General features: G+C 47.5%; 2 protein-coding genes across 7 annotated transcripts in view; both read left to right on the top strand.

Moving 5' to 3' along the window:
* TDRD7 (tudor domain containing 7) overlaps positions 1-5,480 on the top strand; it is an 81,548-nt gene extending 76,068 nt beyond the window's left edge. For all 3 annotated transcript variants that reach the window (XM_067553336.1, XM_067553337.1, XM_067553335.1), the window contains exons 16-17: positions 2,028-2,188; positions 4,975-5,480. In XM_067553336.1, coding sequence (XP_067409437.1) covers positions 2,028-2,188; positions 4,975-5,195 — 382 coding nt within the window. In that variant the 3' untranslated portion in view covers positions 5,196-5,480. The remainder of the gene's footprint in view (positions 1-2,027; positions 2,189-4,974) is intronic.
* Positions 5,481-12,439: 6,959 nt separating this feature from the next.
* Positions 12,440-25,028, top strand: part of TMOD1 (tropomodulin 1) — a 39,183-nt gene continuing 26,594 nt past the window's right edge. The window contains exon 1 of one of the 4 annotated variants that reach the window (XM_067553334.1): positions 12,440-12,567. The gene's annotated coding sequence lies outside the window, so the exon portion shown is untranslated. Of the gene's footprint in view, positions 12,568-12,775; positions 13,038-20,570; positions 20,636-25,028 lie in introns of those variants that run through there. The other 3 variants (XM_067553331.1, XM_067553332.1, XM_067553333.1) reach the window with 3 other exon arrangements.

The raw sequence follows: 25,028 nt of genomic DNA, 5'->3' as shown, positions 1-25,028 counted from the left end.
AGGCTGTTGTCTACAGTGATACTTACAGGGTCCAAATGCCCTGCACTAGCATTAGAGATGTGCACTGAGAAATCTTGATTGATGCTTGATCTTGTCAAAGTTAGATTGACATGAATTATGCATTTCTAGGTAACGTTTGGCCTCACCCCAGTTCCCGAGGGAAAGTGTCCACATTTCAGACTGTCAGTAATCTCTGCTACCTTTTAGCAGTCTCAGACCAAAGGGTGAATGAGATTGTAGACTCTGTGTCTCCAGGTCAGTGTTGGAACACCGTGATTGAAACACTGTGCTTCTGTTCCTGCTTTACCTGATCTGAAGTTCTCAGATTAGCCACAGGCCTGTCAATCAGGCACTTTCTGCCAGCGGTAAATTCACATACAAATTATTTGCCCCCTTGATTGCTGGTTATATCACTGTGGGTATAAGATTTTATCACAACTGTTTCTGTCAAATGGGCTATTTCAGCTTCGTTATAACAATCTAAAGTCTCTGTTTAAAGTAGTATTTATCATCCGTTCTAATCTGAGCATTCAAAAGGCAGGTAAGAGTTTGTGGAAGAACACTTCATACAAATTCTACGACTGTTCCAAAATACATGTTGGGGGTCTTCAAAAGTCATCTTGTACATGTGCCTAGAGCTCTCATGAAGGGTGCATTTTTATTCATCTAAATCATCAATCAGAAATCTTCCTGCCTTGTTGCTTCATCCATGTTATTCCCCTTCCACCGACTCCCCCTTTTCAACCTCACCCAACACGATCTACTTGTTTTTCCCTTGTAGGGCCCTTGATGACGTATATGTATCCTATCTATTATGCACTTTAAAAAATTGTATTTAAGTCCAACTGACTTTCATTGAGACTTAGCTAAAGTCACTTTTTGGAAAAAAATGGGACTTAGGTAAAATTTTTGTAAGCACTAAAATGTCTATCATTTCATGGATGACATGAAGCAGTCAATGTCCATCCATGCTGTGCAAATAGGTAAACTGTTGTTGTACATGTGACTTCTTCCATGCTGTCTCCTATGCATTCCTGTGCTGTGCCAGGGACAGGGCAAATTCTAGGGGCAGGTTGGTACCCCGGCTGCCAATGTCCAGAGGGTGCTGATTGGCCAGCCGTGCGGTTTTTTGCTTTGCCACTCCATGGGGGGCACCAAAAACACTTTCCACGATGGCCAGCAAAATGGCCAGAAACTCTTGCCCACGGAGCTCCTTGTAAATGCCTGCAAAGCCTCGGTTTCCCCGTTCAAATCACTCCTTAAAACTCACCTCTGCCATGATGCCACTATAATATTTTGATATGGGCTAGGCACTTGGTGTACTTGTTTCCTAGAACTGATCAATATTTTTTCAGTTGAGATTTTCCTGTTTTGAAAAATGGGTTTCTTGTCATTTTTCAATGGAAAATTTGTAAAACAAATTTTTGATTTTCAAATTTATTTTTCAGTTTTTGCATTTGGGGTTTTTCCTACTTTTCTATTCCTCCTCCCTCATTTAAAAAAAATGCTTTCCAAACCAAAAAGAATGTGGGGAGGAAAAAAATGGACTGTCCATCCCACTTCTCCACCCTTTTCTACTGTTCTCTCTCCCCTCTTTTTTTCCAGTGAGGGAGGCAGTAAAGGAGACTCCAGAAAATGAAAAACAATTCATATTTCATGTTTGCAGTGATGTGTAGCTGTGTTGGTCCCAGAATATTAGCGAGGCAAGTGGGTGAGGTAATATCTTTTACTGGACCAATTTCTGTTGGTGAAAGAGACAAGACTTCAGACTTACATAGAGCTCTTACACAGCCCAGACCTGAAGAATGCCAATAAAAGATAGTCCCTCACCCACCTCGTCTCTCTCATTCTTATTTCAATTTTTGTCACTCTCAAACAAAACGTTCAGATTTTTCATGGGTTTTTTATTCAGTTTTGTTGTGTTACATTCTTCTAGCTAATCTTAATTAAAGCATTTTCTGATTGCATTTGCTCTGCATGAATCACACTTTAAATCTACCCTTTTTCTTTTTCTCACCTTCATTTAGGTGGCACAGGGTGCTAATAAAAGGAATTCTGACAAACGGGCTGGTGTCCGTATATGAGCTGGACTATGGTAAACATGAGCTTGTCAGCATTAGGCATGTACAGCCTCTAATGGACGCGTTCAGAAAACTGCCGTTTCAAGCTATAACAGCGCAGCTTGCAGGTAGGTGGCAAGTGTTTGTACATTTGTTGGATAACATTTTCTAAATAGAAGGGCATCAAGTGGGTAAGAATATTGGTGTAAGGGAACAAAGCTGTAGGTAGGGCCCTATCAAATTCACAGTGGTGAAAAACACCCCACGGACCATGAAATCTGATCTCCCCCATGAAATCTGGCTATTGTAGGAGCCCCACTCCCCTGCCATGCGCTGGACTCCAGCCGCTATGGGATTTCCTCTTCCCCTGCAGGGGCCATTCCAGGATCTGGATCACAGCCACCTCTGGGAACCTTCCCCAGCTCCAGGAAGCTCCAGGTCTGCTGCCTGGGAGCACAGCTGTAAACGCAGCGCAGACGTGAGGAGGGCAGGGCGGTCCCTGGAGATAGGTCTGACCTAGCCCTGGGAGCAGCCCTTCAGGGGGAAAAGGGAAATAAAATTGACATTTTTCAGGTTCTGTGATGTAAGCATGAAGGTAATGTTGTATAGTTTCCATTGACTGCAAAACTTGTGTTCTCATTGTCCAGAATACTCTCATAACCATCTTTTTAAAATCTGACTTTAGCAAAGCTTTTGATAAGGTTTCCCACAGTATTCTTGTCAGCAAGTCAAAGTAGTATGGGTTGGATGCATGGACTATAAGATGGATAGAAAGCTGGCTAGATCATCCGGCTCAACAGGTAGCGATCAACGGCTTGGTGTGTAGTTGGCAGAGCTGGTAACAAGCGGAGTGCCCCCCCAGGGTCGGTGCTGGGGCCGGTTTTGTTCAACATCTTCATTAATGATCTGGAGGATGAGGTAGATTGCACCCTCAGCAAGTTTGCGGTTGACACTAACCTGAGGGAGTGGTAGGACATCCTGGAGGGCAGGGACAGGATACAGAGTGACCTAGACAAATTGGAGGATTGGGCCAAAAGAAATCTGATGAGGTTCAACAAGGACAAGTGAAGAGTCCTGCACTTAGGACGGAAAAATCCCATGCACTGCTACAGAGTGGCTAGGCAGCAGTTCTGCAGAAAAGGATCCAGGGGTTACAGTGGACAAAAAGCTGGATATAAGTCAGCAGTGTGCCCTAATTGCCAAGAAGGCTAATGGCATTAGTAGGAGCATTGCCAGCAGATCGAGGGAAGTGATTATAACCCTCTATTTGGCACTGGTGAGGCCACATCTGGAGTATTGTGTCCAGTTTTGGGCCCCCCACAACAGAGAGGATATGGAGAAATTGGAGAGAGTCCAGAGGAGGGCAACAAAAATGATTAGGGGCTGGAGCACATGACTTCTGAGGAGAGGCTGAGGGAACTAGGCTTGTTTAGTCTGCAGAACAGAAGAATAAGGGGGGATTTGATAGCAGCCTTCAACTACCTGAAAGGGGGTTCCAGGGAGGATGGGGCTAGGCTGTTCTCAGTGGTGGTAAATGACAGAATAAAGAGCAATGGTCTCAAGTTGCAATGGGGGAGGTCTAGGTTGGATATTAGGAAAAACTTTCCCTAGGAGGGTGGTGAAGCACTGGAATGTGTTACCTAGGGAGGTGGTGGAATCTCTATCCTCAAAGGTTTTTAAGGTGTGGTTTGACAAAGCCCTGGCTGGGATGGTTTAGTTGGGGTTGGTCCTGCTTTGAGCAGGGGGTTGGACTAGATACCTCCTGAGGTGCCTTCCATCCCTCGTCTTCTATGATTCTGTGATTTTTTTGGAGGGCCAACCATCATTTTTTGTGCCCTGCCTAAACTAAGTTTATTTAGGTGAATTTTAATTTCCTGTCTTTCTCTGGTTGCTGATCTCTGGCATCCAGCATAGTCAATAATATTGCTATTTACTCAGTTAAGTATCCAGGGAAGCACCACTAATGCATGAGCAAAAATAAACAAATAACTTTCATTAGGGAAGGGAAAAAGCAACAAGTTCCCTTTTAGGCTCCCCTCTCCTTCCATCCAACTCATTCTGTAACCCGCACCGCTTTCTCACTTGTCTATTTGCTTTAATTACAGTTGCTTCTTTCTCCTCCATTGTGTGTGTTTGAAAAGTAGTGGCCCAGCTTTCAGCAGTGCCTAGTATGTATTGGGTGCAAGGGGGCACAAAGGAGCAGTTTGTGGGTGTCTGATCCTAGAGCGGGTCCTCCACTCTCGTGTGGCTTAGATGGGCTTGAGGCTGCTCTAGCCTACTCCAGCTGGCTATGTTGCCAAGGGGCTGCGATGCCTGTCGGGTTATTTTTGGAGTGCAGCTGCAGTCTGTCCATCCACCCTGTGTTGGGTGCTATTCAATCTGAATAAGAGCGTTCCTATGCTGTCCAAGGATTCTTCTGGCCCGGGAAATTTACCAGGTAGATAGTCAAGCCTGCTTTCCAGCTACTCTGTAGACGTGACTGTCTAGGCCAATATCTTCTTTCCTCCCATTCTTCAACATTTGCTGTTTCCTCTCTGGTGCTCTCCCATGCAATACTGTCTTTTTGCTCAGTTCTATTCTGTCCCTTTTGTATCCCATGTTTCCCTTTTGTTTCCATGCACCATTACTCTCCTCTGTACCTGTATTCTACTCTTTTCTACCCCAAAACTTTCACATCTCTCCCATCGTTGGAATGGGGCAGTTGCTACAAGAGTGGGAAGTGAGTGAGGCTTGAAGTGTTTTTACAGAGTTTTATGATCATTACTGTCTTTAATAGCACCACCTTGAGTGTCTTCTACTTCCTCATGTATAGAATTACTAAGAATCTTGTTTTGTTTAAAAAAAAAAAAAAAAAAACTTAAATCAGTCTTTAAATCCTCTTATTTGCTTTATATTTGCTTTATATTTGTCCTAGGAGTGAAGTGCCAACAGTGGTCAGAAGAGGCATCAATAGTGTTTCGAAATCATGTCGAGAAGAAACCCCTGGTGGCACTGATACAAGCTGTTAATGAAAGCACAAACTCCTGGGATCGAAAAATAGTGACCTACTTAGTGGACACTTCACTACCAGACACTGATATATGGATTCATGATTTTATGTCGCAATATTTTGTGGAGCTTTCAAAGGTGAATTAATCACTCCTTCTGAAAGTAGAGCAACTAACTCAGATTCTTCAGCAATAAAAGAAAATGTAGCAGGCTTTTGAAGAGAAATTTAACTGTCCTTACATGGCCTCGAATGTATGAAGGTGGTAGGTTTGAAAAATCTGACGCTTGTGTTCTGTGATGATACTTAACAGAAGTTTTTGTTTGTTTTCTTTGAATTGACTTTCAGAGATCTTGCACTTTGTTTACTACTGTAGTGTTAGAATGTTGGGGGTGAATATACAGATTAAATAAAAGGTTATTTATCAATAAGAATTATTGGTGATTTTTTTTGCCTTATTTTCCTGCTGGATTTTTTATTTTTTAAGGCTTCTCAAACTTAATGGAGTTGAAGCTGGTCAAAATTTGAGTTTATTTACAAACTGTTAAATTCTGCTTCACAGCTATTCTCCTCCTTAATGAACACAAACATCACATCTGAAATGATTCCTCATTTGTTGATAGTTTCAGAAATATCGTATCCCTGAGTGCAGAATGTAAGTGTACTTGTACTTGTTTTTGCATATAGAGGGCATAAGCATACCAGCCTCCATATGTCCCGACATCTGAAAAACTGGGCATTGTGAATGCTGCAAACACCTTGCTTCGCATTTGGGTGAAAAAATGCATTCCAACAATCTTTTTCCTCCCACTTCAAAACAAAACCCAAAAAGCCAGCAGCTTCTTGTAGTCTGCTCAGATGATGTCTATTGTTCTTGATCATTGGCATGCCTCTCGCTAGCTTTTCTCCCCCCACACACACCCTCAATTCTTTCCCTCTTCATTGGATATAGGACACTCTAATTCCCTCTGCACTGATTGTGCATACTCCAGCTATGTCTCTGAACAGCTTCTGGAACTAATACTCCTTGGAGATGAGTGGCCTTCTTATAGGCATGGGAACATGGGGCAATCAGGTCGCTTCCTGATGCCACCCAGCAATGGATGAGAGAGTTCCAGAGGTCAATCTGTGACATACTGAGCAGGGCCCAAGAATGGTTTCCACTAAGCGCTTCTTAGTCTGCTGTTAGATGTGTGGGTTTTGAGACTTTCCAGTAGGTTGGTGTATTCCCAGCTGAAAACCTACTTTACAAGACGTTTTAGAGTCCCCCGGTTTTCATGTGTACCAGAGCTTCTGTTTACCTTGGGCTGATCCTGCTGACATTTTCTATATGTGGGGAATTTACCGTCCCTCTTGGGGAATGGTAAATACAGCATGGGTTCCGGTCACTGTAAATGGATATGTCCCTTCTGTACACTAGAGGATATTTAAGAGAAATTTCCTCAAAGCCTCAGTCCTTCACCTCTTACACAGACCATCACACTGCACACACTTCACCTCCCCAGTGCATGCAGGGGAACATGTCGCACGAGGCCATCTCGCTCTACAGAGCTGAAGGATTCAGAGAGATTTACCGCACTGCTTGCGGTATCGGATCTTTGAAGGGGAATGATCCACATCTCTGTAAGGAGTTAAATGGCTTATGGGCTAATGTTTCAAAGTAGAAAGAACCTGACGTATCAGCCTAGAGACTGACTTACAACGAACATTCACTGAGCCTCACAGTACGCTCTGAGGTGATGGCTTGTCCATGGGTTATCTAGCTAGTCAGTAGCAGTGGATAATAGTCCTGTGGTCCTCATTCAGTCCTTGTGCTGTCCGCTGGGCCTTTATATCTCTGGAAAGTGTCCTGGTTCAGCAGTGGTGGCTTGGGCTTTCACTGGGTGGCACTGCTTGTCTCCTTCTAGTGCTTGTGGCTTTCCTTCACCGGCTCCAGGTGGATGATCTATCATCTTTGCACTGTTCATGAATCTTCTGAATCTCAATAGGAACGTTCGATCCTTCACTTTCCAGGGAAGACTTCTTTCCAGACATCATCTGCACCCATCTGTTAGGGGCCCTACCCTGCCTGCTGTTCACCTGTCCTGTTCTCTGTTCCAGTTTACACACCTAACTCCTTCAGTTATGCTGCTTCCTCTTGGCCCCAGATCTAGAAAAGCATCAAGCCATTACCTTACCTCCTTCACATCCCCACCCATGCCTGCCTTACAGTGTGAGGAGAGCTCTCAAGTGACACGTTCAGGACTCGGTAGACGGGGGTTGGGGAGAGAGAGACAACCACTGAGTCCTTTCAAAGGTGCACTAATCCCAGCCTACGCCGATGGGGCACCAGGTGCATTTGGAGTTGTCCAGGGACAATGGCCAAATGGGAGGACTTCATCTCACACTCCTGGAGTTTGGATGATTAATGCAATTCTGGCTTCATCAGACAGCCAAAGCAGGACCCGTTATTCCAGCCCCTACATGCATAGGGGGTAACTGAAGTGTCTCAAAGGGAAGTGGAGGGTGGCAAGTCCTTCCAAGTCTCCAAGGACATCTTTTTGTAATAAGTCTTGGATCTTCCCGTAAAGCCACTTCTGCTGTAGGTGGGGTCACTGGAGTTTTAACATAAGCAGTATGTAGAGTTTATTTGGGGGCGACTGTGAGAGTGAGGGCACTAGCTGGTGGTGTTACCCAGAGTTCCTTAAACCCAAAGCTCTTGGTAACTTTACTCTCTTGTGAGGCAGTATTGGGAAATAAACCATGGGAAACATAGCAGCTCTGTCTGCTATGTGGTTGGCACAGATCGTACAATCAAGTGCTTTCACTTAAAGCTTTCACTTTATTAGTCTCCAGCACTCTCACAAAAAAGGCTTTACTCAAAATCTTTGCCTTTAGGCTCAAGTATATACAAACACAATAGGTTATAGTTACATGAGTCCAGAGCAGTCTCCAGGTGATTCAGCAGCAGGTTTCCGGTGGCCAGCCTTCCTGTCTGCTGCTGGAGATCTTTCCAATGTGTCCATGAAATGATCTGCTTGAACCAGACCCACAATTCTTATGCTCAAAAAGCTAGAGACATGTCAATCAAAAATGTTACATAGCTGACCAAATAAAATCAATCCTTAAGCAAAAAGCAGGTGTTACAGAAACGTGTCACTTAAAAAAAATAATTAAGAAGTTTCAAGATCTTAGTCTGCCAGTACATTTCCCTGTTCCAACAGTCCTAAAATATATCCAGACTTCCTGTTTTTCACAGACACACAGGCCAGCAGGTCAGGGAGGATAGAGAGTAAGGCCCACTCCTTGTGATTGCTCCCCTCCCGGCTTTGCCTTAGTGATGATAAGTTTCTGCAAAGGCCTCCTAAATGCAATAAGCCAAAACAATTGACCATCCATCCCAATAATTGGCAGGGGCTTGGACACCTGCCTGGTTGCTCAAAATTCCTGGCAGACTTGCTGTAATACAAACATACTGAAACTTTGCTGTTGGGGTTGTTGGCTCACGTTAGCCGTGGGATGGAGGTGGGATTTGTTGGCAGAGGGGATTGTAGCCCCAAGAGCATCCCAAGGCAAGAGGGCAAGGGTCGTGAGTCTGTCATCTGAGCAGTTGATGTATCTCATCTCACTGTCCTAACCTGTATCTACAAGGTATGATTGTGCGGTGTCTGTACGGAGGACAAATTCAAAATTACAAACATTGGAAATTCCATTATCAAAGTGTGTCTGCCAGGCAGGGTCACAGGTACCCCACCTTAGACAAAGGAATGTGGATCTGCCATCTGGAAGGCATCTCCAAGGCAGAGTGAGACAAGGGAAATGCAAATTACATAGAAGTGAAACAGGACATCAAGACAGCAGGGGGAGGAGACTGCAGGAAACATCCATTGATTGTAGCAAACTCCAGCATCAGAAGAGACCAGCATGAAACTTCCTTCAGTAGGAGACTCCATGTCACCTTTTTCACAGCTTGGATGAAATTTACTTTGGGGCTGCAAGAGAAGGCAGCTGTAGAAAAAGAGGAGACACAATAATATAACCAAACCATGATGGAGAAATGTGGGCTTACACACACATCCACTGCTGTCGAAAGCATGGCTGGGAGTGCACCCAGGCTGACCTATTGGACTGTAGCATCAGAATACCTCTCATTTAGGCTATACCACAGCATTCTGGGTGGCGAGGCAGAGAGACTCTTGTGTTAGCAGCATGCAGGACAAGAGTAACGAGAATTCCTAGCAAGTTGGTGGCATCGGTGCCTGAAAGCTTGCTCCTTTCTTGACCAGCGCCAAGTGTCTGAGTGGGCAAGGGCTCCCCCCACCTCATACTGAGCCCATTGTCCCTCATGCCCAGAGTCCTCTGAAGGTGAAGAAAGCCGGTGGAAGTAGACTCCTTCCATGAGTATGGGAGCTAAGAAACGCACTGAAAACAAAAGCTCTATTACTTGATCCGCCCTTTCAGTTACCACAGAATCACAGAAATGAGCAAGGGCAGAGACATGAGAGATGATCTAATTCATACTTCTCCTCTGCAAGGTCTCGGTTGTTGTCAGCAGTGCTTGAGCGAGTTTTTCTGAATGTAACAGCGGCAGGACTGTTAAAGGAGCTTGATTAACAGAGTTTACTAAGTGATCACCTTCAGAATTCCTCTGGAGAAATAACCACACTGTTTTTCCTAGTCCCACAGGAATGTGGAACAGTTCTAGTATTTTTTACTTTAAAGATATTTATAAGTCTTAAAAATTCCCAGGAAGGAAGGGTCAGTGGGAGAACCTGGTGTGTTAACTCCAGGGGCTAAGGCAGGAATTATACTTTGCATAACCTGTGTGGTATGTTACACAGACTTTAGTCCATTAAAGGACACACCAGCTGTAAAAATGTCTTTTATTACTTGCTGTACATTTAGAAGCTTGTAAATATCTTTCCCCTGATGCTTGTGTTCTTCTCTGGCTAGGAAATCAGTTCCCTGCCTGTTAATAACGGAATGGTTTGGGTCTCCCTTGTGCACAGTTCTGTGACTGGTCCCGTTGCAGCACCAACAGCAGGAGAACCAGACTCCGAACACCCGCACAGGTTTGCTTGTGGTCCGAATCTTGTCCATTTGCATGGTTTTTATGCAAATAAACAACAACAAAACCTTAGATTTTGGGGATGACATTGTGTGACAAGGTGCTGAGCAAGAACTGCTAAGTCAGCTGTCAGGCCAGCTTCAATTTAGGGAGGTAAATTGGAGCTGGCTGGAGAAAGCCTGCACCTGATTAGAGAATGGGAGAGAGCTGCCCACCCAATTAGCCTGGGCTGCATAAAGAGCTGAGAGGAAGGAAGGCAGGGGAGGGAGCCAGAGAGTAGAAGCAGAGCAGTAGCTCTGTCTCCTGGGTGCAGATGCTAAAAGGGCAAACTGTGTCTGGGAAAAGGTGGTGAGAGCACAACCTGTAAATAAACCTGCACCAGGGGTTACTGAACCCTGGCGTCTCTGAGTGACTGTGTGAGCGCGGAAGCAGTGCAGGTTCGGTGACACCCTGTTACATGTGGGCTTTTTAAATCTAAAGCCAGAAGGAAGCTTTCTTTCAGCGGAGCAGAGTTTTTAACTGATGTAGAATTATGGGAAATCATATGATCTATGGATTGACTGTTGCCTATAGATATAAGATCTTGTGTGCAGGATTTTTTTCAGGTGGTTGCACTTGGTCGGTACTAAATCTAATTGGTGCCTGTGCCCAGATCTTGGATGTTTCCACGATGTCTTCCTTACAATTTTTCCCAGCAAAGTAGGTGTTGGTAACACACAGAACTCTGTGCAAGTCAAAATCTAACACTCGGGCCACTTTCATTCATTTTACCGATTTCCTGTTTGCCCAGAATACCTGGCCAAGTCTCACAACTACATCCAACTCTTGCATTGAAGTTGCTGAGTATTATAATGGTCTCGTTTCTGTGAGGTTTTCTCAATCTCTTCTTCATGTTGCTGGCAGAAAACCTTCTTGTCTTTGGCGCTAGCTTGAAGGGTAGGCGTATGAACACTAAACAGTGTGCTGAAACTGTTTTTGTGTGTGTGTGTACACTCTGAGCGGCCTGAGTCAAACAGACACAGCCGGGGGGCTTTCACAGGACGATAGTAAGCTGTGTCTAACAGCAATGATTACTCCCTGCTCTCTCCTTTCTCCCACGCTAGCATATGGTGTGTAATCTTTCTCCTGGCTAGAACCCGGCTCAGAAAGCCGCTGTCGAGTCTCACTAAGTGGTAGTTTAGTAGGGCCGTTTGCCGTAACTCAGCCCTAATCAATTCCAGGGGTCAGAATTCAAACAGTCCTACGTGCAAGTCGCTTTGTTTCATTTTGGCCAGGAGAGAAGGGGGTGGGGCCACCTTTTCTAGGACCTTCCTCAAGAGGCAAGTGGGCCACCCCTGTACAGGGCCGCTCAGATGCCTTAGACGCTGCCCTTTATGGAATCTTGTGACCATCACCCCAGTCGCCTCGAGAAAAGTCTGGGATACACCGTGGGTCACTCGCAACAGCCGGGAAGGCGACTCTGAACATGGTTTTGACTCTAACAGTGCCCACCAGCGTGCCTCACCATGGGCGGCAGGCCAGATCTTGAAAGTGAGTAAACGTGTTTAAATAGTGAAGCAGGTTTTAGAATAGCTCTTTGCAGGTGCTCTGCCCAGGCAGGACAGGGCTGGCCAGAGAACTGCGGTTTGCATTTTCCCGGAGCACCCCAGGCACTAAGCCAGAACTGCCATTTCCATCTGCACCCGTGAGTGGGCAAGGCAGCAGTGTGTGCAGGGGGGTGAGAGACAGTGGGAGGGTTGGAGGGGGGGTTTTCAGGAGAGGGTAAGGGGGAGGGGTGGGGGTGGGAGGGTGAGATTAGGGTCGGTGGATTGGGGGGGAGAGGAGAGGTGGGGGTGGAGGGTGGTTGAGGAGGGCTGGGGGGGGATGAGGGGGCTGGAAAGTGGGATGAGCTCTGAGTGTTGGCAAGGGAGTTGGAAGGTGGGATGAGGGCGGGGGAAGAGAATGGGGGGCTGGGACATTGGAGGTGGGATTATGGGGGGGGTCAGAGGTGAGAGTGGAGGGAGAAGACTGGGCTGGGAGTTCGGGCAGTGGGGCGGCGGGGGACGGGGCTAAGGGCTGTGTGGGGCGGGCTCAGGGAATAGGGGAGCGGCGGAGGCTGGGAGGAGGGATGTGGAGGGCCGGGCTGGGGCTGACATGGCTGTGGGAAGGGGATTAGGTGGGGCGGGATGACACCCGGGGATTAGGTGGGGCGGGGGGGCTGGGCTGTTATCAGGGATGGGGATTAGAGGCGCTGGTGCCCGGCCCGGCTGGGGCCGGGGACTGGGATGCGGAGCGGCCCCGGCGCTCCCGGCGCTCCCGGAGCCCGGCCCCCCGCTTGAGTGGCAGGCGTGGCAGGCGGCGGCGTTGGCCGCGCTCGGAGCCGCCCCCCCGGCAGGACGCGGCGCAGGGCAGCGCCCCCGGCAGCCTCCGGCAGGACGCGGCCGCAGCAGCTCGTGCGCCCCGCGCCGTGCGCCCCGACCCGGCCCCGCGCCCCGGTAAGCGCCGCGCCCTGCGCCCCGCCCGCGGCTCCCGGCCCCGGCAGGCGCCCCGCCGCCCCGGCCCATATCTGGGCAAAATATTCAGCTGTGCCCGGCCGGGCCGAGCCGAGCGCAGCGCAGCGGCTCTATAAATAGCCGGGGCTGCGGGGCCCGGGCCGGCCCCATGGCTCCCTCCGCGCCAGGTGCCTCCGAGGACGAAGGCGGAGAGTCTCTGCCCCGGGAGAGTCTGCTCTGCGGCCCCGGAGCAGCAGCGGCTGGAGCCCTGGGGAAGCCCCTGCTCTTGTTTTTCATCTCCTGAACCCTGCCGCCATCCCGCCTGCCAGCGGTTTTCCTTGGTGCTCGGCGCGGGTGTCACGAAGGGAGTAGTCGGCGCTGCCGCCTGCAGCCTGGCCACAGCTGGACCGGGCACCAGTTACATCCTAAACACGCTGTGGCGAGCCTGACAGACAGCGTGGCGAGGGGCCTGGGTGAGCTTTGGCATCCCTTCCACAGGCCCGGGAAACCTGCAGCTAGCTCACCCCCTCTGCCCTGACTGTGCCTGCCCTGCCCCCTTTATTTCTGTGAGGCGCAGCTGTTCAATGCACTTCATCTTTGCCTTTGATAGAGTCACCTCTCCCAGTCTTGAGTCAGGGCTTGGTGTCTGTGGATAGTCTGAGGTCGAATCCGTTTTCTGCTTATGCTCTGACCCAGAGCTTTCCCAGGAATAGTAAGGGGCTCGGTTTGATCAAAAGAAATCAGTCTGTTAAAATGATGTCGGTTTTCCTGTGAGCGTCCTTGTACTTGCTGTACATTTGAGTAGTGTTTTGTTAGTAAATGGCTTGCAGAAAGAGGACGCTCCTTCACGTTTAGTGCGCTGAAAGCATTTGGAAGTGTAGAGCACTTACTGGAGACTGATGCCACTTGAAATCGTACACCATATTTCATAACCGCCATCTGTTTGGCTTAACCATCCGCATTGTAATCCCAGCGGAAAGGTCGGTGATTGGAAGCCATGGGGAAAAATTCCCTGCAGGATGCATTCAGCAATGGCATCTCCTTGGTGTGGGAAAGCAGAAGAGTAGAAAGTAGGGATGTTCTCGCTTTGCCAGTGCTCCCTCAGGTCTATCTTTCAAGTGCTTTGCCGAGTCCGATTTTCAGTGGTTGGCACACAGGGCTTTCGCTGTGTTCAGTCTGATGGGCAGCTTTTCCTCATTCTGCCACGTTTTTCTGTTGCTTGATTTCATCCCATTTTTCTTATTTCTCCCTTGTACCAGCCCAAACTGTTCATCTACTCCCAGTGCTCCGTGCATGGTGCACAGAATTGCCTTTTGTTGGGTTGCTTTGCTGGTTGGTTTTCATTGCAAGCTCATGCTCCATCCTCCAGAGCATATCACTGGGTATATCTGTTTCCACGTATTTCCCCCTCACTGGGTATATCTGTTTCCACGTATTTCTCCCCAGACCCTGCATTGTTTCAGATTGAATCATTTTCTTCTCTCCTGCTCAGATTTCTCATTCCTCTAGCTCTGTTTGTATTGTCAGTCTCCACGCTGGGATTTGCAGCACCTCCTAACGTTGTGATTATCTGTTATGAAGATAACAGAAGTGCTGCTTACCCTTCCCTCCCACATCTTCGGGAATGTTAAGAGCCTGGCCTGAACGCCCGGCAGCATGGTGCACTGTGATTTATTACCCGCTATTTCTTTCGCACTTGTTTTGGTCTGTTCACAGTGTTCATATCGAAGGCAGTTTGAATTCATTTTTCAAGTAGGGAATCGCTGTATTGTAATTACTGTATTCGCTGCAGCTGCTAAATTTGTAATTCAGTCCCCAAAAGTGATTTATCCTTTGTAAATCCATTGCCAGATTATGGTCCATGATTTAATTCTCTTCCAAGCACTTGCAGATTTTTAACTCAATCTGTATTTCATTATTATAGCTTGAATTAATGATTTAGCTTAATGAAATACGATAGGCCAGATTTTCTGCTCCTTAAACCAGTTTTATGCTGGTGCAACTCCAGTTATTTCATTGGCGCTGTGTTGGTATGGAACCAGTGTAACAAAAGGAGAATCAGGCCCTGTACTTAATTGCTTATAAGCAGTGCTTAATTTGTAATGAAAGGGGCTGGGGCTCAAGCAATTTTTTTCCTTTCATAACTGATGCGGCAAGCCAGAGGTGCTGGGGCTGTGAATTGCCAGGCCCAGAGGTGCTGGGGCTCAGCCCTGTCAGAAACTAAGCACTGCTACAAGCTGTTTTAGTTCACTGAATTTTAATTTTGGCTCTGCCGTTCACCTGTAAGGAGGATGTGTGCGGCTGCGGTGCCATAATCCGTGTTACTTTTCAGCTAAGGTCAGAAATAGCAGGAGGCGTTTAAGGACCCCAGTGATTAATCTCTGCGGCGCATTTGCTCCAGGGACAGTTTCTGTCTATACCTGTGTATCTTGCATAGCGATATTCCATTGTCATGCAATTGGCGCCAGTGGAAGGTGCCGGTTTGACAGCTCCTCTCTAGATCCAGAAAGCCGGCCCGGGGCACAGCACACTTAGCATTGGCCAGATCCTGCTCACCGGCTCGAGCGCCACTGATCGGACTGACTTGGAGTGACGTCATGTTACACCAGCTGAGGAACTGGCTCCTTACCTTTGCAGTTTACCCCTAGGCTGAGAAGTGACGTCAGCTTCATGTGGGCCCCTGGCCCTGTGTGAGTCCAGCTTCCCGTACCTTCATGGCCCTGGCTGACAGAAGGTTTTACCCCCGTCACCCTTCTGCCAGGCGGTGTAGGCAGCAAGAAGGGTCAGGTTGAACAGCCGGACTGGGGGATTCTTAGCATTACAACACAAAACCAGCCCAAGCCCCTCCCAGAAACCTGAGAAAACTAAACCCCACTCTTGGGTGTTTCTAAGGCTATGTCTGCACTGCAAGCGGGGCTGTGGTTCCCAGCGGGCACCGGCACACTCGCGCTAGCTACCAGCCCGCTAACACTAGCAGCATAGCGGCAGCAGGGCTGGTGCTCCAAGTACAAGCCCGCCTGCACCTGCGGTTATGAGTTCTGGACGGCTAGTCCAGGCCACGGCTGCCCACGCACCAGTGACTCACAAGCACCTCCCGCTAATGACTAAGGTTCCAGTTAGGATGATCCCTCTAGAGTAAGGCACACTAAGAACATTAAAATAGGCATCTGAATCGTACGTCTGCTGCCCTTTACTCAGACGACAAAGATAACATCATTGAATTACTCCTGCGTGCAAGACTTACGTGTGTATCAGGGCACATATGGTCTGCTTGGAAAGTCTCCTCCCTCCTCTTCTGCCAGCAGGGGCAAGCTGATTCAGACCTCTGCTTATGCTGCTGTTAGAAGAGCAGACAAGAGCTGAACCGGTTCTGGGGGAAGGCGCTGGACTCTGTTCTAGCCCGTGCATCGGTACAACAGGAAAGGAAGGGACACTTGCCGAATCTGTGGGGCTGAGACGTGTGAGCCAGTAGGACCCCTCCTTGACTTCCGTGCTCCAGGCTCGGTTTGCAGGGCTGGCCGCTAGGAAATGAACAATGATCTCTAACAGCCAGGCTGCCACTCTTTTTTTCCTGACAGCACTGGGGGAGCCCAGTCCATGCACAGCGTTCCCGTGGCATTCAGTGTGGGTTTCAAGCGTGCAGCAATTTCAGGACTGATCTCACAACTGTGTTATGTAGTGGTATCTTTGCGTGGAGTCTCTCTGTGGCTCTGGATCTTTCAGCCTCCGATGTGAGGCAGCAATCTCGACCTGAGCAGATAAGGGGTGTTTGGCACAGTCTGCGGGGTCCATATTTATCACTTGTTAAAAAGGTACTTTCCTTTCTGACTAAGAAAATGAAATCAGCCAGGGAACAAATCAGCGCACACATGTCAGAAAGCAGCCCCGTAAAAGGACTGGTCTTAGATATTCGTTCTTCTTCTCCAAACCGAAGACTTGACACTTGATAATGGTAAAAAATCACCACATCTCACTAAACATGCCTGGAATTAACTGCACATTGACCACAGCACAACTGGAGCATGGTCTCTGGCCCTGATCATGGGACTGGAGACAGGGAGCATAATTCTCCATAGCCCTGCTACTTGTGTCTCCGTTAATGACTATGCAAAGTGCATGTAAATGATCCCAGATTGGAATGGCTGCATTTTGCACGCATTTAGCATGGATGTGAGTGACAACATGAGGTGAAAGGCTGGAAAGAAACATGATCAGGGAAGCCTATTTCAGAATCTGGGTACTTCTGCTTGAGACACCGGGGTCCCAGGGTTCCCAAAATGCTGAGTGCACACAGCTTGAACAGAAGTCACTGGGAGCTTCCTGGGGATCCTCAGGGTCTTGGCCTGGGAACCCAAAATTAGAACACTTTAATCTCTCTGTCTCTTCCCTGCCCATCCCCCCCTTTCCCCTCCAAGCCTGTGCCCTAGTTATAAGCAGCCCCAGGCCATGCTACATGACACTAAATGTAGCACCCTCTGTTTGGCTATCATTAACCTATCATGATTGGGCACCTAATGTGTATCCAGTTTGCCTTTTGTTTCTCTCACAAATCATACTCCGGGCCAAAGAAAAAGCGCAAATGTTTGCAAGAGCTGCAAGGAGGGTGATTTATGTGATGTTTATATCATTTAAAAATCATGGCTCTGACTCACGGCTCAGCTTTCATTTGACTCCTGCAAAAGGATCAGATAAACCCAAACACCGCACAGGCCCATGAGGAATGGTCCTATCCAGAGCAAGCCTGGCACAAACCACGAGTGAAGTTTAAAACCAGGGCTGAATTTAGAACGTAGAACGTCTTGCTGCACCGCTCTCTGGAAGCTGGCAGCTCGTCCTGTCATCACCAGTGCTTTTACTTATAAGGACTCGATCAGCTAGTGTCACGTTAGGAAAAAAACGCCATTGTTTGCGTCTCCATTTGTAAATCTTCGAGATACTTTCCAATAGGTTGTCAGGCAAGTGTTTATTTTTATCCCTCTCTTTCCAATTTGGAGTTGTAGCTGACACTGCTCTGGTTTCTTCACCTGTAGCTTTAGTATGTGATCAGTGATTGCCATGGCTCTGGAGATGATAATACCTAGCGCTTCTCATCAGCACATCGCAAAATGCTTTACAAAGGGTAGTATCCTTACCCCCATTTTACAGATGGGGAAAGTGAGGCACAAGGTGAGTGTGACAGCTCTCCTTTATCCTAGGAGTGTAGCCCCCTTCCCTGTGCTTCTCCTGGTTCATGCCGCCTTGCTTCTTTACCATAGCAAACACTGATGGCAGCTAGGGTTGACGATAGGGTTTATCGGGGGACAGCTGTGTGAATATTATGGGTAGGCTGAGAGCAATCACACTATTTGCTTAGTGAGCAAGAGCAGGAAGAAGCCTGCGAAGAGGAGGTGTTTTCAAGCTCACAACTGTTTGCTCGTCGCACTTGAGTGTGAATAGAAATATGTACATGCCAAGAGGATCACCTCTGAATGGTGTATGTGCTGCTGTTCTGTGAGTGACGGACAGCGTGAGACCGCCGTGGAGTGACAATGAATGGGTCTGGTTACTAAACATGGACAAAACAGTCGGTGCTGTAACAGAGCCCTGGGGAGTGTCATAAAGGATTATAAGTCACTGCTGGTGATGAGGGTCATTTTGTTTGTGTTTACATTGGTGTGACTGTGCGCTCTTGTGTGTGATCGAAAACAAGTCTTAAATACAAAACAAAACGGGGGATTTAAATAACAAAGATTTAATAAATGGTGTGGTAGAGTGGAGGAGATTTCAAAGGCACAAAAGTCTGGGAATTCATGGTTATGGTTCCAACAGCACCTTTGCTTGGCTACCTTCCAAAGGCAGAACAAGATTGAATGGCTGGAAATCGAAGCTGTTCAAACTCAGACTGGAAATAAGGTGTCAGTGTTTAACAGCCAGGATAATTAACCAGTGAACTAGCTCACATAAGGGCAGGGTAGATTCTCCATCACTTGGAATCATTGAGTCCAGCCCGAGCCACTTTATCACAGCAATGCTCTAACACAAACAGAAATTATGATTCTGATACAGGACTGACTGTGAAATTGTCTGGCATTTGTTATGTAAGAGGTGAGACTAGATGATCGTAATGATCTGTTCTGGCCTTAAAATCTGTGTGTCTATATAAAAGGGATTAACGTTAATCCCCGTATAGAAAGCAAATATCGTAGACGTGGATCAGGCAGAGATCAGGTTGGGGGGGGGGAAGCGTATCTTTGAGTTTCCTGACATTTGTGCATTTCAGATCACATCCATAGCATTGCACTAGCGTGGTTATTCTCCTGTTTATTCCTTTGGTGATTAAAAAATGTGAGTGAAGTTAGCAGGATTCTCGCTGGATGCCCACAGGACCAGGTGCCGTTCGTGCCGACTCTGTTAGTGCCCTGGCTGGTGGTTTAGTGAGAGAGAATAAAGTGGGGCCAAGGGCTGCAAAGAAGAGAGAGACACGCCCCCCCCCCCCGCCCCCCCCCCCGGCCGATGCTGGGCTGGGAACAGCTCCATTTCTTCGTTGTCATTGAGAGCCGCGCAGTACTAATGTCTGTACGGTGGGCAGCCACAGGCGGGCACCACAAAGGAGAAGGCTCTGTACCACTGGCTCCCAGCCTGCGCCATGCCAGCCCCCTGTCCCAGTAGCAGCACGGGAAGGGTAAAGAGAACTCCTGCGCTACTGTCTACACGGAGGCAATGGAGGGCTGCCAGACACACCAGCTCAGGTTGTCAGAAGTGATTCTTGGAGCGCCCAAGATGGGACGCTCCAAAGGGACCTGGTTCTCGGCAGGCAGCTGCCTTGCACTGTTGGGAAATCAGGCTGTGAAGTGGCAAGCCCTGGCTCGGGGGGAGAGGAGACTGCGCCGTCCTCGGGGCTCGTTCTGCGCTAGCGAGGCGACGCTTGTAAGGCTTGCTCCGCCGGGAGGGGCGAGCTTGAAAAGGGACAACCTGCCACAGGGAAGGGCGGTGACCGGGATGAGGATCGCCACACCTCAGAGCTGACTGACCCCAGAGACTGCTCAGCCAGCCCTCGCCGCCCTGGCACCGCAGGGTCCAGCTGGAAAGCAGGGTGCCCCCAGAGGAGGGGCTGGAAGTCACCCCCCGGTGAAGACAGTAGGCCAGATGATCAGCCAAGCCCAAAGGGCTGGTCCCAGGCTGACTGCCTAAGAAACAGGGCATCTTTGCCTCTCTTCTTCTCCTCTGACCCCCTCTCACAAGGGAGAGCGAGGGAAAGGGACCTTTCTTTTGTTTGACTGGAGAATCCTGTGTGTGCTACAAACAGGGAGGTCATTATAAACAACCTGAATCGGGGACGGGAGGGTAGAGAGAGAGGGCTCAGCGCCCCAGCTCCCCACAAGGGCCCTGTTGGGTGTGTCTGTTGAGCCCCGTCACTGTGACGGTTGTGTCTGAGGGGTCGGAGATCTGGTTTCCTGAGGGGACTGGGCTGTTTTGCTCCAGTCAGGCTGTATATCAACAAAGCAAACTTCTTACTTCCCTGTTGCACTGCAGGGCCCCGGGCGCGTTCTCTGTGGTAATAGACACTGGCCCTTCAATTCCACTACGCTAGCAAATACCTGAGCAGGCCAGGAGAGACTTCCACACACGTCGCTTTGCCTCGGGGGGTAGCGGATCCGATTCCCGCCTGCACGAGGTGTACGTGCTGGCGTGGCGCGCTCTGCACCTGTCCTTGGAAGTCAAGAGCTGCAGGCTCTGCTCTGTACTGCCGGGCCTCAGCTCACTCACTCCTGGATGCTTTTGAGATCTGTAGGATCTCTGGGACAACGTTTTCCAGCCACAATGCCTGAGGCTGCTGTCTGCATTCAAACACCCTCCCCCGCCTTTTGTCTCCCTCCCAGCGCTGGTGAATTAAAGGTTAGATTGTTGTAGAGTCTCTTGCTTTACTGGTCTCCATCTTACTTGTGACAGATGTGGAGCCACGTCCTTTCGTTTTGGAGACAGGACCCGCAGCAGAGTTAAGGTTGCAACCAACCGAGGCATTGCCATCCTGGGTCAGTGCAGGCCGGCAGACATGGGGAGTGATCTTAAACCAGGACACGGATGTCCATGTGTAAGATGAGCTCATTCAGTCTGTTGCTTTCGGGTTATTCTACTTTCACAGCCATTGAAATAGGCACAGCGTAAAAGAGACATGCACAGCGCTCTCGGTTCCTATTGACTCAACACTTTGCAGCATTGGGCCCAGCCTGCTGCGTCAGGACCGTCCAAACTAGACATTAACACTAAAATAACGGTGAGAATCACCTCCCATTTAGTCACCCACAAAGCCTTTCCCTTTCTCCAAAACCCAATAGAGAGGGTCTGCTGTGCAGCTGGCCCGGAAGGCAGGGCCGGATTAACCCGTAGGTAATAAGACTATAGCCATAGGCCCTCCGTTTTTTAGGCCCCACTTTAGGCCCTCTATTCCATATTGAAGTAACATCTGAGCAACGGTAGTGGGGCCATCAGAAAATTTTTGTCTCATTAGATATTGCTTTGTACAAATGAATCCATAAACGTTGTCAATTCCATTTATGGTGGTTGTGATTCTGTCTGTGTGAGCTAAGTGAGTGTCTGTGGGCCCAAGCAGTATTGACCTTTGTACCCAGTAGGCCTACACGGGACAATACAAACCATGTCAAAAAAAGGAGGATGGCAGAGATTGAAGGAGGCCAAAGAAAGACAAGATGTAGCGCTGAAAGATACTCCTCCTCTCCTAGTGTTTTTCCTCCTACTGAGTGTGGTGGTGAGGAAGTCCAGGCAAATACCAGCCCAAGTGAACCTGCTGTGCCTGATGAAAAGGAACAGCCTCCAGTGACTTCCCTAGCTGCAGTCTCACCCCACTCCTCTGAAGAAATTCCCAGTGATAGTCAGACAAAAATATCCTTCTCCAACGATCCAGGCGGGTGGGACACGACTTCTCCAGCTCTCATTGCCTATTGGACTGAGACAGGCCCACAGAAATGCCAGAGTCTAGATGTGACTTTGCATTGACAAAGCGAGAGTACACCAATCAGAATCGTTATCTGACCAAATCAGTGTTTGACTATGTGAAGCCTGACAAACCGATTGGCAAGTGAGAATGTCTCATCTATTCACCGTTTAAAAAGGAAGTGATTGTTTTTATTGCCGCCTGTTTTCTGATACCAAAATGTGGGGAATGTTCTGCGAAGGCTTCAGTGATTGGAAGAATACTGCCTACATTATCAATCATGTAATGAGTGAGCAGTGTACACCGTCAGTTAGCAGCTACCATGCCCGAAAGAAAGTTAGTGGGAGAATTGACACCCCTATGTTGGCCAATCTGCCATGGAATGTTGTGTTGAAGCAGTTCCTTTTTTTGGATTTGTCCAAGAATTTTACACTGTTTTTCTCTGCATCAACCAGTCGTTGGATGATTCACTACCAAAGGGATGCCCAGTGCCCAAATCACTCTCAGGGACACGGTGGAGTGCCAATGCTGAAGCTGTGAATGCAGTTGTTCTGGGATACCCCAACATCCTTGAAGCACTAGAGAGCATCGAGGATGATGAATCTCAAAAATCAGCAACAAGAAAAGATGCGAAGATCCTGAGTGATGCAATGCGCACTTTGGAAACTGGTGTTTTGTGTGAGGTCTGGAGTGATATACTTCAGCCATTCAGCAGGTGCAGTCTAAGCTTGCAAAGTGCTCAAATTGACCTGTCCACTGCTGTAAACCTAATGAGGAGTCTTGGAACTGTTATTCAATAAATGAGGAATCGTTTTAATGAGTATGAACTTCAGGGAGCTGCAGGGACTGCTAAGCATGAGTCAGCCAAACGCTGCAAAAGACAGAAGAGATATGACGATGCAACTGCCCACTCATTCAGTGACAAGGAGGCCTTCAGAGTTAACACCTTCCTCACAATCATTGACAACTGAAGAGTTCATTAGAACAACAGATTGAGGCTTATGAAAATATTGACAAAAGCTTTAGTGTTCTGACACGTTTTCCCTTAACATTTCAAGTTCTGAAGTCAATGAAGGTATCAGACATCTGGGTCAAAAGTACCCAGACGATCTCCCACTAGATTTTACTAAAGAATTTGTTGAGTTCACATCACTCTCAGATATAGAGCGAAAAGATGACGAAAGCAAATCTATTTGGATATAGCAAGTGAACACTGAATCCAATGTGATAGAATGTTTCCCAAATGTTGAAACTGCCTTACGGCTGTATTTGTCACTAATGATCACTAAGTGTAGCAGGGAACGCTCCTTCTCTCTTCTAACCAGGTAAAAAATGCCCTCCGCTCCCCCACGACCCCAAAGCATCTCGGTGCTTTGTCCCTCGTGAGCACTGGAATGAAATCGTCCGGTCTCTGAATGACAATGACATCATTCATGACTTTGCCAAGCTAAAGCGAGGGGGGAAATGTGTGTGTTTGAAGAACTGAGTGTAGTGAGAGTAGAATAAACTTATTAACTTTACATACATAAATAATATGTAAATATGTATGCAAATCAATGTTAGATGACGTCAGAATTTTGTTTTGCAACGTCAGTCATATTTAGGCCCTTCCCTCTCATTAGCCTTTGGCCCCTCATAAGCTTAGGCTATCCCGTCGAGTTGGGAACAAGGGCCCTGCATGGAAGACAGACCCCCTTTCACCCTCCCTTCTCCTTTCAGCCAGGGAGCTGGGGGGCCGCACTGATGTGGATGAAAGATAACTGAGCAGTAGCATATCAGTTGTTTGACACGGCAGATGCTACGTAAGCAACGTTGGCGATTAGGAGTGCTGGAACCCAAAGCTGTTCCCTTCGTCCAAATGCCAGATCCAGGAAATGCCGGTTCAATTTGTGCTTCCTTCTCCTGACTTCCCGGTACCATGATTCCTGCCCTCGATATGCCTGGCCCCAGTTTAACAGTTTAAAACAGATGAGTCCGGCTCCTGACTCATTCCTGCTGCATCAATCGTGAGCTGAAGTCGTCATGCCTGGAAAGCTGTGACTGCTGTAACTGGGATTGGGTGAAGGGTGTGATTTCCCCAATGGCACAGGGCACACAGACTTAGAGCAATGAGAATCGATGTTATATTTGAACCAGGATTACAAACATGGGAAGCAAAGTATTTGACCACCTGACTGCCTTAAATTTAACAGCATGCTGTCAAATTTGATATGTTTAATGTGCCCTTTTGTCTAAAGATTATTTTTCTAATTAGAATAGCAGTTGTGAGACAGGAAGTTGTTGGTTAAAGAAAATATACGGGGGAAGTAAAATATATCCTACAAGTGCATAATTTGCTTTGGATTGCCCTGGAAAAAGCTGGAGAAGTCTGGCTAGGGGCACAGAACTGTGAAGCACAAAAGAACTTGGAGAAAGTGAAGAAGCGAAAATCAAAAAGATAAAATGGTCAGTTATGGAAATAGGGGAAAATTCCAGCGTAATGAAAAGGTGGCAGTATTTGAAACATATGGGCTCGGATATCATTCTCTTCAAGATGCTATGGAAGACAGTTGCAAGAAAAGATCTTTTCCCCCTCCTTGAAATGGCTAGGAGAGGTAACATTTGCAATGTTTAAAGACATCTAATTTCCATAGGACCTGGATGAAAGGACTTAAGTGCTTTGAAAACTTTATATATTGAAAGCAAACTTTCCAGCTGAAAAATATAAGTAAATATATATTTTTACGTATGCGTGGGTGCATACACATTTTTGTGTTAGGTATTAATTCAGGTCACTATCATACATTTTTAAAATATCTAGAGTTTTAAAAGAGCTAGATCGTAACAGCTACGTCTCCATTATTAGCAATTTTGTTAATTCCATTTAAATGTAGCAATTACTGCACTGAATGCTGATAGAATCTCCTCTCTATATATATATCGTTATTTTATATTGAATACATGAGAACAAGCCTAGCTGATAATGGACTGACAAGTCATATGGTCAGTTAGTAAGTTTCCATTGTTTACCTTTTCAGAGGTACATAATATTGACGTCTAAAATGACATTAACCAATCAGCTCACATATGCAAATAAGTGCATCGGGATGGCATGCATCATTTCGGCAAAGCTCACTGAACTCTGATGAGCCCGTTAGTTACATATGCTGTCTGTCTGCTTCCTGATTGGATCAGGAATAAATAATAGCATCTTCCGGATTTCTCTCTTCACCTGCCGTTCAGCATGTTAGTTTCAAAGGAAAAACTGCTGCACTTCTGAGACTCATGGCCTTAGTGGAGATTTTCAGAGAGTCTGAATGCGTGCAGCAGTATACAGAGCACCTGATTCTACCGCTCTGCTGATCCGGAGCATTGCTTTTCGACAGAGAGAAACTGAGTAATACTTTCCTCTGTGGCTGAGTCCGGGTACCACAGTGAGACCCAGAGGGAGTTTTTATTTTGGTGAAAATAGTGATTTATTGTCCCTCAAGAAAAAACTATGGACCATGGCAAAATGTAATCAATCTCTTCTCTGCTCAGTCAGCGCTGATGT

This window comes from Emydura macquarii, unplaced genomic scaffold (assembly GCF_026122565.2).
Source record: "Emydura macquarii macquarii isolate MOO-44397 ecotype Brisbane River unplaced genomic scaffold, CSIRO-AGI_Emac_v2 contig_1451, whole genome shotgun sequence".
In the NCBI taxonomy this organism is placed as follows: domain Eukaryota; kingdom Metazoa; phylum Chordata; order Testudines; family Chelidae; genus Emydura; species Emydura macquarii.
The sequence above is the reverse complement of the archived record's forward strand: the minus strand, read 5'-3'. Positions and strand labels throughout refer to the sequence as shown.